Below are 12,982 nucleotides of genomic sequence, written 5' to 3' on the forward strand. Positions count from 1 at the left end.
GACATTTCTAAAAAGAAAACCACAAAAACCAAAACTCACTGCCACTGAATCGATTCTGACTCATGGCCACACTGTAGGAGAGGGTAGAGCTGCCCCTGCGGGTTTCTGAGACTGTCCCTCTTTAAAGGGATAGAAAGCCTCCTCTTTCTCCCCCTGGAGCTGCCCACGACTCCACTTTTGAGGACCAGGACCACAGGGAATGTGACCCCTGGATCTCTTGTGGAACTCTGCCTTCTGTCACTTCTGCTGACCTTGTGGTTAGCAGCCCAAGGGGTAACCACTACACCACCAGAGCTCCCAAGCCATCTCTAGGGATGTAGTCAAGAAACATACATGTAAAGTAAGCACTGAGGGGAGGAGGAGGGGGCAGTGAGGGAGGGCGGTAAGGTGCTAAGATAAATAGAGATGGATGTGCGTGGGAGGTCACGTGGAGAAGGGAACTGAGCTTTATATTTTACTACTAACATCTGATAAGCCTACACCAATACCAGTAAGGCCACCTTCTCCCTGCCCTCGCCCTCCTACGAATCTGAGTGGGCCCAGACCCAACCGCGGGCTTGTACTTCCCCACACAGTGGGGCCTTCCATCATTTTTGGTAACCCCATCTGTCTGGGTACAGAGTCCAAATGACAATCTGTTCTACAACGTCCCCCAAGCTACCAGCTGCGGTGGCCTCCGCCCCCACCCTTACAGCCAAGGACCATCCACTCACCGTCAAAAGCGCATCTCGGTGCAAACCCGTCCTACTTCCACAACCTTTCACAAAGTCATTCTGCATCTCCGTTAGCACTCAGCATCATCTGTGAGACCCCAATTTTGAGAGGGACCCCAAACAAGCCAACAAACATGGCCTGTAAGGTTAAACTCACTAAGCCAACAACAACAAAACCCTTTCAAATCCCCTTCCAATGATGACTTCTGAGGGCTGCTCTTTCATTTAAAGCAAAGAGCGCGCCCTCTCATTTTACCTCATCCCCCTGCTCTCTAATTAGATAGATGGGGTAGGGACTTCTCTCTCCTTGGACTAAAAGGCTGGGAGGTGTTTCATTTTGTTCCCCACCCTCACCCCTGAGCCTTTCAGAGCCCTGGTTTGGGGGTCCTAGGACGGCAGGGAGGCAGGCAGGCTCCAGGGCAATGTAGTTGCAGGAAAGCTATGAGACCCATCGTGAGGAGGGTCTTGTGACCACACCCACGCAGATGCTTGCCAAAGGCAGTGGGCGGACTCAGTGGCCATGCTGCCCTTACCCAGGTTGGAGGATGCGCGCCCCTCGGCGGCCCGGTCCTTGAGGGTTTCGGCAATGCCCAGCTGCTGTTCATGGTACTGTTTCGCTCTCTCCAGGTCCTGCATGCACCTGGCAGCATGGCCCAGGCCAGCATAGGCCCGCATCTCGATAGCCTTCTCCGTCAGCTCCTGGGCCAGCTCCAGCACGTAGTTGTGGTACGACATGGCCTTGTCAAAGTTCCTCCGATAGTGGTAGGCGCTGCCCAGGTTGCTGTAGGCCCGGGCCTCCTCTCGCTTGTTGCCCAGCTCCTTGGCTATCTTCAGGTGCTGCTCGTGGCACTGCACGGCGTTCTCAAAGTCACCCATGGCGATGTACACGGCGCCCATGTTGCCGAGCTCGCGGGCTTCCGAGAGCTCATCTTTGGATTGTTTGGCCAGGAGTACACACTGCTTGTGGCTGGCCAGCGCATTCGGGTAGTCTCCGATGGCCGTGTACACGTGACCCAGGCTGCTCAGGGCTGAGGAGGCTGCCTGCAGGGAGGGGATAAGGCAGAGAAATGGCAGCACATCAGTGAAGGGCTTTGGGTTCGTGGCGGCAGATAAAACAATTCAGAGTTTGCCTGGAACCATGCAATCTGATGCTGAATGGTGCTACCGCTGAGGCCCTGCAGACCTCTGCGGAACTGATAAGGAGGGTCTCAGGGGAGGAGACGAGATGGGTTACCCACTACCCTCTGCATGGGGGTGTCTCCACTAAGCCCCTCACCACGCCTCTCAAGCTTACACTGGCTCATCTTGTTTGGCTTTTCTTGCCCCACAAGCTTTGATGAGCCGAGCCTCTCTCGGAGGGGACACTGTCTACCTTGGACCCTCCCACTGCTCATCACAGGCCCATTCCGGGTATACAGGCCTGGCCTGGGTAGTCGTACAGGTTCTTAACAGCAACAGCTCTGTGTACTGCAGCAAACCAAGCAGCAGTAACAGACATCACAAAGGTGTCAAAGTGGCGCCTGCGTGCGCTGTGCAGTCTGACACACAGTCTTCATGTCTAGCGACTCTGTGGAGGTCTAGAAGGGGGGGTGGGTTGTGCACTTTCTGCCCTTCTTAGTCTAAAAGTGGGAGACTGGCCTACCCTTCCCGCCTCCTTCATACCACTCTGCAGGTACCTAACCCCTCTCTACCCCTCCTAAGGTGGACTGGCGACAGCGCTGGTAGAATGACCGGTGAGCGCTGTCGCCAGCAGGTAAGTGATCTTCCCAAGGGCCCCCAGGGCTGGAGAGTGAGGAGTGAGGCCTTTCTTTATGTGCTGCGCTCGATGGCGCTGGTGCACTTAGGAACAATTTTATAAATATTTTATAGATGTGAGTGATTTGCTACCGCGGTCCCTCTGCCTGTGAAATAGCAGGCCTTGATCAAAATAACTGAAGAATGACCATCTTTATGGTTCTTGCAAATAGCCTGTTCTTAAGTTGCTGCCCTCCCCCTCCTCATTTCACAGATGTTTCAACAAAAGATTTAGGAAAATAGGCAGGAAATAAATGCCTAGAGATGTGCTTTTGTTTTCTGCTTTTGCTCCAAGTGGCGGGTATAGAAAGCACTCCTAAGAAGCCCTGTGGCTGGAGCAGTGTGGTTCCGGCAGAAGCAGTGGCGGCGGCCACTAAGAACAGCCTCTTGGACGTGGCCTGGCCTCAGTTTCCCACCAGGCAGCCTCTTTGTACACAGGCCCTCCCACTGTCCCCTCGTCGGCTTCCTCCCCTGCTGACCTGGCCTCTTGCCTCTGCTTTGGGGTTCTTTCCCACCCAGGCCTGGCTGGGGCACAGGGCATAGTCCACAAACCCATCTACCCAGAAGCCTCTGTTGCCTTCAGAGTAACAGACAGAAAGACTGTACTGCCATCAAGCCTGTGCCAACTCAGACTCCCTCTGGGACAGAGTAGTAGCTGCCCCAGGGCGTTAAATCTTCACGGGAGTAGAAAGGCTTTAAAGCTTTAAAGCTTTAAAGTTGAGGCTTTAAATCTTCACAGGAGTAGAAAGCCTCATCTTTCTCCTGCAGAGCGGCTGGTGGTTCGAACTGCTGACTTTGTGGTTAGCAGGTCTACAGGTAACCAACCCACTTACACCACCAGGGCTCCTGGGGGACTTCAAAGCAGCCTGTGGATAAATGGAGTTCCCAGGGGACTTTGAGGGTGTTCTCCTACGGGTTTTCCCATGATGGAATGAGAATGTCCCTAAGAGGCCATCAGAATGGAATGAGCTCTGTGGGCCTCAGTGGGAGATTTTACTTCCTGGAGCCAGCCAGGAATGGGGTGTGTGTGAGCCCTGTAGAGGCCCCTGTCCAATGTGCAACCATAAATAATTCAGGAGCTCATTCCACTCTATAGATTGGGTGGTGGCCCTGCTCCCTTGGACATGGTAGGGCAGGTGGATGTATATGTTGCCTGCTTGCTTTGCCCCAGGTGGTCCTGGGCTTGGGCACATCTGCCTACAGCATCTCTAAATGGTGGCCCTGGGAGCGCCCACCTCTGGCTGTTTGCTTCTCCAAGTGCCAGGAGTCCCAGAAGCCCAGTGTCTGAACATAAGGAAAGGGACTATTGGGGTGTTTCCCTCAGGGCGTGGGGGGCCCAGTGGGTGCTGCACTAGCTGGTACCTAAAAGCCTCCAGCAACAAGGTGAGGCTGTCAGGTGAGCCCATTCAGGGTGGGCAACCTAGAAACCAGCATTTCTGGAAAGGATGATGCGATCATGTTGCCCATGGCAGCCTTAGCCTCGGAAATTCCAGAGGCAGCTTGATGAGGTCGCAGAGTGGAGTGGGACTTGGGGGCTCTGAGAAGCCATCCTACTCCACCCCCTCCTGTCTCTCTGTTTGTATCTGGGTGCTGATGGTCACACTGCAAGGACTCGACAGGGCTTGGAGGGGGTCAGCAGAAGCAGTGAGGGCCCCAGGTGAGCGGCAGGTGGGTGTCTTAGGGCTGTGAGAGCTCTTACACCAGGCAGAAGGTAGCAACGGTGATAGCGAGAAACAGTCCTGAGCACCAAAGGCTTCAGCGCTTAGCAGTTGCCACAGGGAATGAAGGCAATGGTTTCAAAGGCCGTGGGCAAATCACCTGGGCCGGTATTTATCAGCTAAGTGGACGATTCAATTGCCTTTGTTCTTGCTCCTGTAGCATAAGCTGAGATCTGAACCATGGCTGCGGCCTGTTAATGAGAATCTGAAGATTCCATCTATGGGGAATCGCAGGCCCCACCTCAAGCAGATGCTGTAGCTGCCACCGAGGTCCCTGCTGCCTTTGTATATGAATCTCGCAGAGATTTTCCCCCTAGAATAGCAGCAGCTGCTTCCCACAGTGGAAGCATTCGGCAACATCTGTATTTGAATACTAAAACACAAACAGCTAGAGAAACAAACTATCTGGCTGGAGTAAGACAATGCGCTTCTCTTTCTACAGGATGTAGAAGACTCAAGAGCGTGCCAAAGCGTACTTTCCAGTTGCAGATGGAGGGAGGTTCCGAGGGAGGCTTGGCCGAGCCTGCGGCCTGGCTATTTGCAGAAGAATTGCATCTGGCGAATCAGTTTCATGGGATGTGGAGCTAGAGCAGGGAATTTGTTCAAATTTCCTGAGACTACCTTTAGTGTGAGAAATAACAGAAGATTACAACACTCCAACTCTAACATTTCTGTTGTTGCTGACACCACTATCAAACAGCATGCTGTTGATGGGATAGGTTGCGACATGCAGCTAACCCCAGAAAATGGCCCTTTTCCTTCACTGACCCCAATCCACATGCGCCACCTGCATCGCCTGCCAGTTTGGGGCTGAGTCAAAGATCTGGTATCTGGTTAGCTACCACCACCCAGGAAGCAGAGGAATGGGAAAAGATGGATGATCTCTGGAATTAGGTGTGACCTGATTCAAACGATAGACGGCATCTTGAAGCCTCAGTGTCCTCTCCTTTAAAATGGGCATTGTAACACCTGAAAATGCATTCATGAGTACAGGCAGATTCCTCTAATTACACCCATCTGACTTATATACAACCTGTAGATATGAAGCCACCCTACGCTTTATCCTTCCCTCTCCCTCTCAGCTCCTGGAAGAAGTGATGTGTTGCTGCCTGGTTAATCTCATTAGTCCCGTGCTCCACAGCCATTACCTCTTCCTCCTCCTTCTCCTCTTCCTCCTCCCTGCCACCCCCACTCGGATCCTGCTCCCTCTCGTGCTGGGGCACTTCTCTACTCTCTGTGATCACCTCCACTGGTGCTTCCTACCCGTATTGTAAGTTCCAGCCATGGCAATAAGGCAAAACCAATGAAAATAAAAGGCATCTGATTTGTTAAGGAAGAAGTAAAACTACCCGTTTGCAGATGTTACGATCCTAGATATAGAAAATCCCAGCAGCTCAGCAAGAAAACTCCTGATGGGAAGGCTCCACAAAGTGGCAGGGCACCAGATCAACATGCAAAAATCAGTCAGCTTCCTTTACATCACTACCAAGAACAACAGCAAAAAATTCTGGAAATGAAATATGGAAAACAGTATCATTTACAACAGCTACTAAAACACACTTGCAAATACACCTAGCTAGAGATAAAATACACACACATACACACACACACACTAACCAACAATGTAAAGACTAAAAAATGCTACTATAAGAAATGAAGAGAGTCTGTGGGGCCAGCCCCAATCCCAACTACATAGACAACCCCCTTTACCCTCCCAGAAGAATGTACTTCAGAGGACAGCATTGAAGCTATAGCTCAGGGAGAGGGGAGTATCTGATCAGAGCACACAGAAGCAAACAAAGAGGGAAGGAGAGAAAGTGGAACACATCCTGGCCTCTAAGTCTCAAGGATGATATTCCTGCTCAAAGCAGCCAATGCGCAAAGACGACCACAAGCCAGATGTCCCTCACTGACCCATAGCACTATGGGGGATGACACTGGAGATACAGTGTGGGAAATGTGCCCAATCTGACTCCACCACACAGGGCAAAACACTAAGGGCGTGCAACAGAGCAGAAAGGGGAGCAATGATGATGGCAACAAATGAACAAATGTGCTTGACACAATGGATGGATGGATGGATTGTGATAAGAGTTGTCTGAGCCCCCAATAAAATGATTCAAAAAAAAAAAAAACCAACTAAAAGAAATCTATGTGCATGGAAGAACAAGTCATACTCCTGGAAAGGAAGATTTAACATTGTGAAAATGTAAATACTTACCAAGGTGATCTATAAAACACAAAAACTTACTGCCATCTTTTGCGCCACTTCTGACTCATAGTGACCCTGTAGGACTGGGTAGAACTCCCCCTTTGAGTTTCTGAGACTATTGCTCTTTATGGGAATAGAAAGGCTCATCTTTCTCCTGCAGAGTGTCCTAATGGTTTTGAACTGCTGACCTTGAGGGTAGCAGCCCAATGTGTGCAACCAGAGCTCCTTACGTGATCTATAGATTCCCAACCCAGACTTCACCATCTTTCTTTAAAGAGATGGAAAAACTAAACACTCACTTTATAGGAAAAGGAAAGAGACCTGGAAAAGCAAAACAGCACTGAAGAAGAAGAACTAGGAACTCTCACACTTCCAGATTTCAAGCCCTACTACATAGCGAGAGTGGTCAAAAAGTCAGTGTTGGTGCAATGAAAGACCCACCAGCCAGTGAACTGATTTGAGAACACGGAATTAAATTTATTCACCTATGGGCAGCTGATCTTCAAAGACGATTAAAGAAAAACTAGGGGGTTTGAATTTACTGTGTAAATAGACTATCAAGCATACCCAAACATACACAGACAGTAGAGCAAAACCTGAGGTCTTCTAAAGATTAAATATTTATGTGTATCAAAAGACTTCTCTGATATAGATTGACAGAGGCTATTTGCTACAAATATACCTATGAAATGGTGAAGCATACAAGGGACAAAATTCTGAAAACCTCTTAGACACAACCAAACATCTAATGAGAAAAAATTGCTGGGCCTGGGGATGAAGGCCATAGTCTTGGGTGCACATCAAAGTCAACTGGCATAACTTAGTTCACAGAGGCAGTGTTCTGCATCCTAATTTGATAAATAGTACTTGGCATCTTTCAAGCTCATGAGCAGCCATCTGAGGTACAACTTTTCAGAGAAAAGAATCGTGATTGAAGTCAAAGACTCATGAAACAATTAGGCCAATGGACCAGGCAAACTAAGTCTCCACAACTCTGAAACCAGAAGGACTAGACCAGTGGTTCTCAAACCTTCCTAATGCTGGACCCTTTCATACAGTTCCTCATGTTGTGGTGACCCTCAACCATAAGATTATTTTCGTTGCTACTTCATCACTGTAATTTTGCTACTGTTATGAATTGCAATGTAAATATCTGATATGCAGTGTTTTCATTGTTGAAATTGAACATAATTAAACATAATTAAAGCATAGTGATTAATCACAACAATATATAATTATATATTGTGAAACATTTATGTGTTTTCCGATGGTCTTAGGCGACCCCTGTGAAAGGGTAGTTCAACCCCCAAAGGGGAGGGGAGCTACAGGTAGAGCACTGCTGAACTAGATAGTGCCTGACTATCACCAAGCAGCCCTGGTACATCAGAGACCAGTGGGAGCCCCACTGAGCTCTACCGAGTGTTAAAGTAACCATTAAGATAAAAATGGCAGCATTTAGCCAATGGCAACATTCAGAGGGCTAAGAAAGGCAGAATGGAAATGGGAGATAGACAGAAGTGGGAAAATCAATTAATAAAAAAACAAAACTTCTCAGAAAGACTAAAAAGAGAACCTACATATTGTAAAACAATATCTGTGTTCATTGCAGAATTACTCACAATAGCAAGGAGACGGAAACAAACGAAGTGCCCATCAATGGATGAATGTATAAACAAACTATGGTACATACACACAATGAACTATTACACAGCATGAAAGAATAATGACACACATGTAAAAAGACCTCGCAACATCAGTCAACCTAGTGAATATTAAGCTGAGGGAAATTAGTCAATCACAAAAGAGCAAATATTGTAGGAAAAAGATTTTGTTGTTGTTGGATACCAGAGATAGGAAGGGAGGGGAGGGGAAACAATGAACTAGATAATGGACACGTACAAATTTGGGTATAGGAAAAGGCAACCAATATTAGGGATGATCAGCACAATATCACTAAAGGAAAGGAAGACACAGAGAAGTGTGTGAGAGTTACAGATATCAAAGTAAGAGTTACAGATATTATAAGTAAGTTCTGTATTATAAGTAAGAACAATCATTAATCTATAAGTAAGAATACAGGCACACAGGCATGATGAGTAGGCAAAAGGGACTACATTCACAACTATGTACTAGATTGGCAATGATATTTCTCCCTACATATCTATATATGCTGTAAGTATATCCATGTTTCTAATACAGCAAACAGGGGGCAAAGGTATGTAAACGTCTTAGTCACAACCAAAGAACTTGAGGAATGAATCACTAGGCCAGGATGCTTGAAACCATAGTTGTGGGGACAACGAAGTCAACTGGGAAGATATAATCAATTGACAATGTTCTACATTCTACAGAGATGAGTAGTGACGGGGTCCTAAAAGCTTTCTAAGAGCCATCTAAGGTACAACTTTTGGTCTACCCCCATCTACAGCATGAAGAACGAAAAAAAACCAAAGATACGCAAAAACAATTAGTCTAAAGGGCTAATTGACTACACAAATATCAGCCTCAAGACCCTGAGACCAGATCTAGATGGCACCCAACTACCCCCAATGACTCCTCTGAGAGGCATCACAATGGAGGGTCTTAAATAGAGTGAGAGAAAAATACAGTGGAATAAAACTCAAAAGCATAAATAAACCAAAAAACCGATTTACTAGTCTGATGAGGGTTGATGGAACCCCCAAGACAGTGGCCCCTAGTTACTCTTCAGGCCTCAGCTGAACTCACCTACTCCTGGCTCATCTTTCAGCTGAACAACACAGAAGTCTAAAAGGTGAACAGTATGAGACAGTTAAAGTTTATTGTGACAACCTGGCCGATAAACACATGTGGGGTTAATTGAAGGGCTGAGAGATAAATGGCTCGGTAAGCCTCACCTTTCTAGTTCTTGGGTCTCTTGCTTTGTGATGGTCAGACAAGGGTGCAGCTGCCTTAGCCAGCTCCCTGCTTCAGCTGGCAAGGCTCACTTCCTACAAGACATCCCCAAGGAGAACCCACATGGACCTACCCAGATGCAGCCTTGGGTGCTGGAGCAGCCCATGTGGAGACCCCTACCAGTGCTGAGATGCTTATACACTCACTGACTCGAATTTCCTCCTGCAATTGGCATCATTGCATGTGTTTTTGTGAGATGGAGGAGGACTCTGTGGATTGGTGTAGAACATATGGGTTAATGTTGGACGTGTGGGCTTGGGCAGCACTGGGTTGGGATGTTTTCTTGATATGCACTTAACCTTTATATAAAACTCTCTCTTATACATATGAGTTTCTGTGGATTTGTTTCTCTAAAGTACCCAGACTAACACACAGTAGCACCAGGAGGGTCCACACACCTTAGAACAATCAACCCCATGAGATAAAAAACACAGCATTTGCCCGGGAATAAGCTTCAGAAGGCAGGAAAGACAAATGGAAACAGGACTGAGAGATAAATGGCTCTCACATGAAGGAAGTGGGAAGAGAACTGTTAGACTGTGGGGACTGTGATTAATGCCACACAGTGTGTATCAGTCACTGAATGGAAAATCGATTTGCTTTTTAGATTTTCATGCAGATGACAATAAAAAGTTAAAAGCACAAACAAAATTAGACTTCAAACTGGAACTCACTTGTTCTGGGGTTTGCCTACACTAACATAAGATAGGACGTGTAAAAAGTCTAACACAAAGTCTAATACAAGCATACAGAAGATGCTTGGAATGTTTTGATCTTACTTATGTTTTTTTAAATCATTTTATTGGGGCTCATACAACTCTTATCACAATCCATACATACATCCATTATGTCAAGCCCGTTTGTACATTTGTGGCCATCATCATTCTCAAAACATTTTCTTTCTACTTGAGCCCTTGATATTAGCTTCTCATTTCCCTCCTCCTTCCCCCTCCCTCCCTGGTCCTCCTCCCTCAAGAACCCTGGATAATTTATAAATTGTTATTATTTTGTCATGTCTCATACTGTCTGATGTTTCCCTTCACTCACTCTTTTGTTGTTGGTCCCCCAGGAAGGAGGTTATGTAGTCCTTGTGATCGGTTCCCCCTTTCTACACCACCTTCCCTTTACCCTCCTGGTATCGCTACCTCTTGAGGGGTTTATCTGTCCTGGATTCCCTGTTTCCAGCTCTTATCTGTACCAGTGTACATCCTCTGGTCCACATGGATTTGTAAGGTAGAATTGGGATCATGAGAGTGGTGGGGAGGAAGCAATAAAGAACTAGAGGAAAGTTGCATGTTTCATCATTGCTATATTGCACACTGACTGGCTCATCTCCTTCCTGTGACCCTTCTGTTAGGGGATGTCCAGTTGCCTACACATGGGCTTTGGGTCTCCACTCCGCACTCCCCCTCATTCACAATGATATGATTTTTTGTTCTTTGATGCCTGATAACTGATCCCATCGACACCTCATGATCACACAGGCTGAAGTACTTCTTCCATGTGGGCTTTGTTGCTTCTCAGCTGGATGGCTGCTTGTTTATCTTCAAACCTGTAAGACCCCAGACGCTATATCTTTTGATAGCCTAGCACCATCAGCTTTCCTCACCACATTTGCCCCTTTTGTCTTCAGCGATCTTGTCTGGAAGGTGAGCATCACAGAATGCAATTTAATAGAAAAAAGTGTTCTTGCATTGAGAGTACTTGAGTAGAGGCCTGTGGTAGTCACCTGATCTGATGTCAATTTAAGGGTTAAGAGTGTAGGGGTGGAGTCTAGGCTGTCAATTGGGAGATAGCCAATGAGACTTCTGTGGGCATTGCCTTCTCCTGAGAATTCTGGGAAATCTGGTATTTCATCCTTGGAGGCAGAAGACATTTCTCTCTTCTACTCCAGGAGAGACATTGCAGAAGACAAGCCACATGGATGCAACCAGACCTCTGAAGCCGGAGAAGCCACAGAGAGACCGTCTCCTGCTAGTGCTGAGATGCCTACAACACCACTGGACCCAAAGACTTTCTACCCACTGGCTTGTGATCTTCCTGCATTTGGCTTCATTATATGTATTTCGTGAGTCTGAAGCAGTGTTTCGGTTCCTAAGACCATCGGAAATGTGTTTTCCTATGGTCTTAGGAGACCCCTATGAAAGGGTCATTCAACCCTCAAAGGGGCCATGACTCACTGGTTGAGAACAGCTGCTCTAGCATGTCTTTGGGGATGCTGTTTTAATGTTTTGGATAGACATCAAGAGAAATAAGATTGGCAAAGGGCATTTATCGAGGTCTAAATACAGACATGTAATATGTAAATAATTTATTTTTTACGATGGGGAAATAGATCTATGTGCATATATTTATAGGTTTAGTATTAAGGTGGCAGATGGACATTGGGCCTTGTGTTAGTCTGGGTAGACTAGAGAAACAAATCCATGGACACACATATGTGTATAAGAAAGAGATTTATATATAAGAGCAATTGAACATTGACAAAACACCCCAGCCCAGTCCAGATCAAGTCCATATGTCTGATATCAATCTATAAATGTCTGATATCAATCTATATAATATATAGATATGTATATAATCTATATCAATATATAATTATACATTGTTTGGTGATTAATCACTATGCTTTAATTATGTTCATTTTGCAACAATGAAAATACATTCTGCATATCAGATATTTACATGACGATTCATAACAGTAGCAAAATTACAGTGATGAAGTAGCAATGAAAATAATTTTATGGTTGGGGGTCACCATAACCTGAGGAACTGTATGAAAGGGTTGCGGCATTAGGAAGGTTGAGAACCACTGTGCTAGAGATTGGACAGGAAATAGAATTATGCCAGTGATATCATCACAACTATAAAAATGACAAGTGTCATCCTCTTCATATACTGGAGTTCAGCATATTGCTTGTATTACACTGCTGCAAAGGATGAGGGGGCTTCCAAAAGTTCACTGAGAAATTGAATTACCTTCCACTTCCAATTTTTCCATGAACTTTGTGAGGGCCCTTACAATCATAAGAATATTCATTCTTCACCAGGAAACCTTTTAGAATACTGGTTCACTTGATATCTAATATCGCTAGCAACACTTGACCTTCAAGTGGTAAAAGTTTACACATATGATGAAGTGTTTTACATCTCTGGATTGGTTGATTCATTTGTCCATTCATTTCTTATATTCATGAATATTCTCCAGAGTCCTTGATGTATTGTGTACTATGGGGAATACAGAGTACTCGGGGCCTGGCTGTGAGAAGATCACAACCAAAAGTGTGCACAGAAAGACAAAAACCATCCCAATGTCAGCACCATTACAGAATCATGTGCAAAGTAATTGTGAAATACAGAAGGTGAGATTAATCACGACTAGAGGTTGGGGAGTTTGAAGGCTTTAGACAGAATTTGACATTTGATCTTTCAAAGTGATCCTTAGCTTATAGGGAAAGGCAAAAGATCCAAAAGAGGCAATACAATGAAGAAGAACCAATTCAAAAGACCAACAATCTTTGACCTTCAGACTCGCTGCAAAAGCTGCAGTAATCAAGGCAGTGTGGTAACAGTGAAATAGACAGACAACCCAATGGAGCAGAACACTTATG

The 12,982-nt window shown here is 46.1% G+C and overlaps 1 protein-coding gene across 1 annotated transcript in view; it reads right to left on the reverse strand.

The window, feature by feature from the left end:
* Positions 1-12,982, reverse strand: part of TTC28 (tetratricopeptide repeat domain 28) — a 669,495-nt gene that overhangs the window by 138,356 nt on the left and 518,157 nt on the right. The window contains exon 6 of the mRNA XM_013007879.2: positions 1,247-1,754. Within this exon, the coding sequence (XP_012863333.1) occupies positions 1,247-1,754 (508 nt within the window). The remainder of the gene's footprint in view (positions 1-1,246; positions 1,755-12,982) is intronic.

This window comes from Echinops telfairi, unplaced genomic scaffold, assembly GCF_000313985.2.
Source record: "Echinops telfairi isolate 266 unplaced genomic scaffold, ASM31398v2 ScPeMD7_29;HRSCAF=101, whole genome shotgun sequence".
Classification (NCBI taxonomy): Eukaryota; Metazoa; Chordata; class Mammalia; order Afrosoricida; family Tenrecidae; genus Echinops; species Echinops telfairi.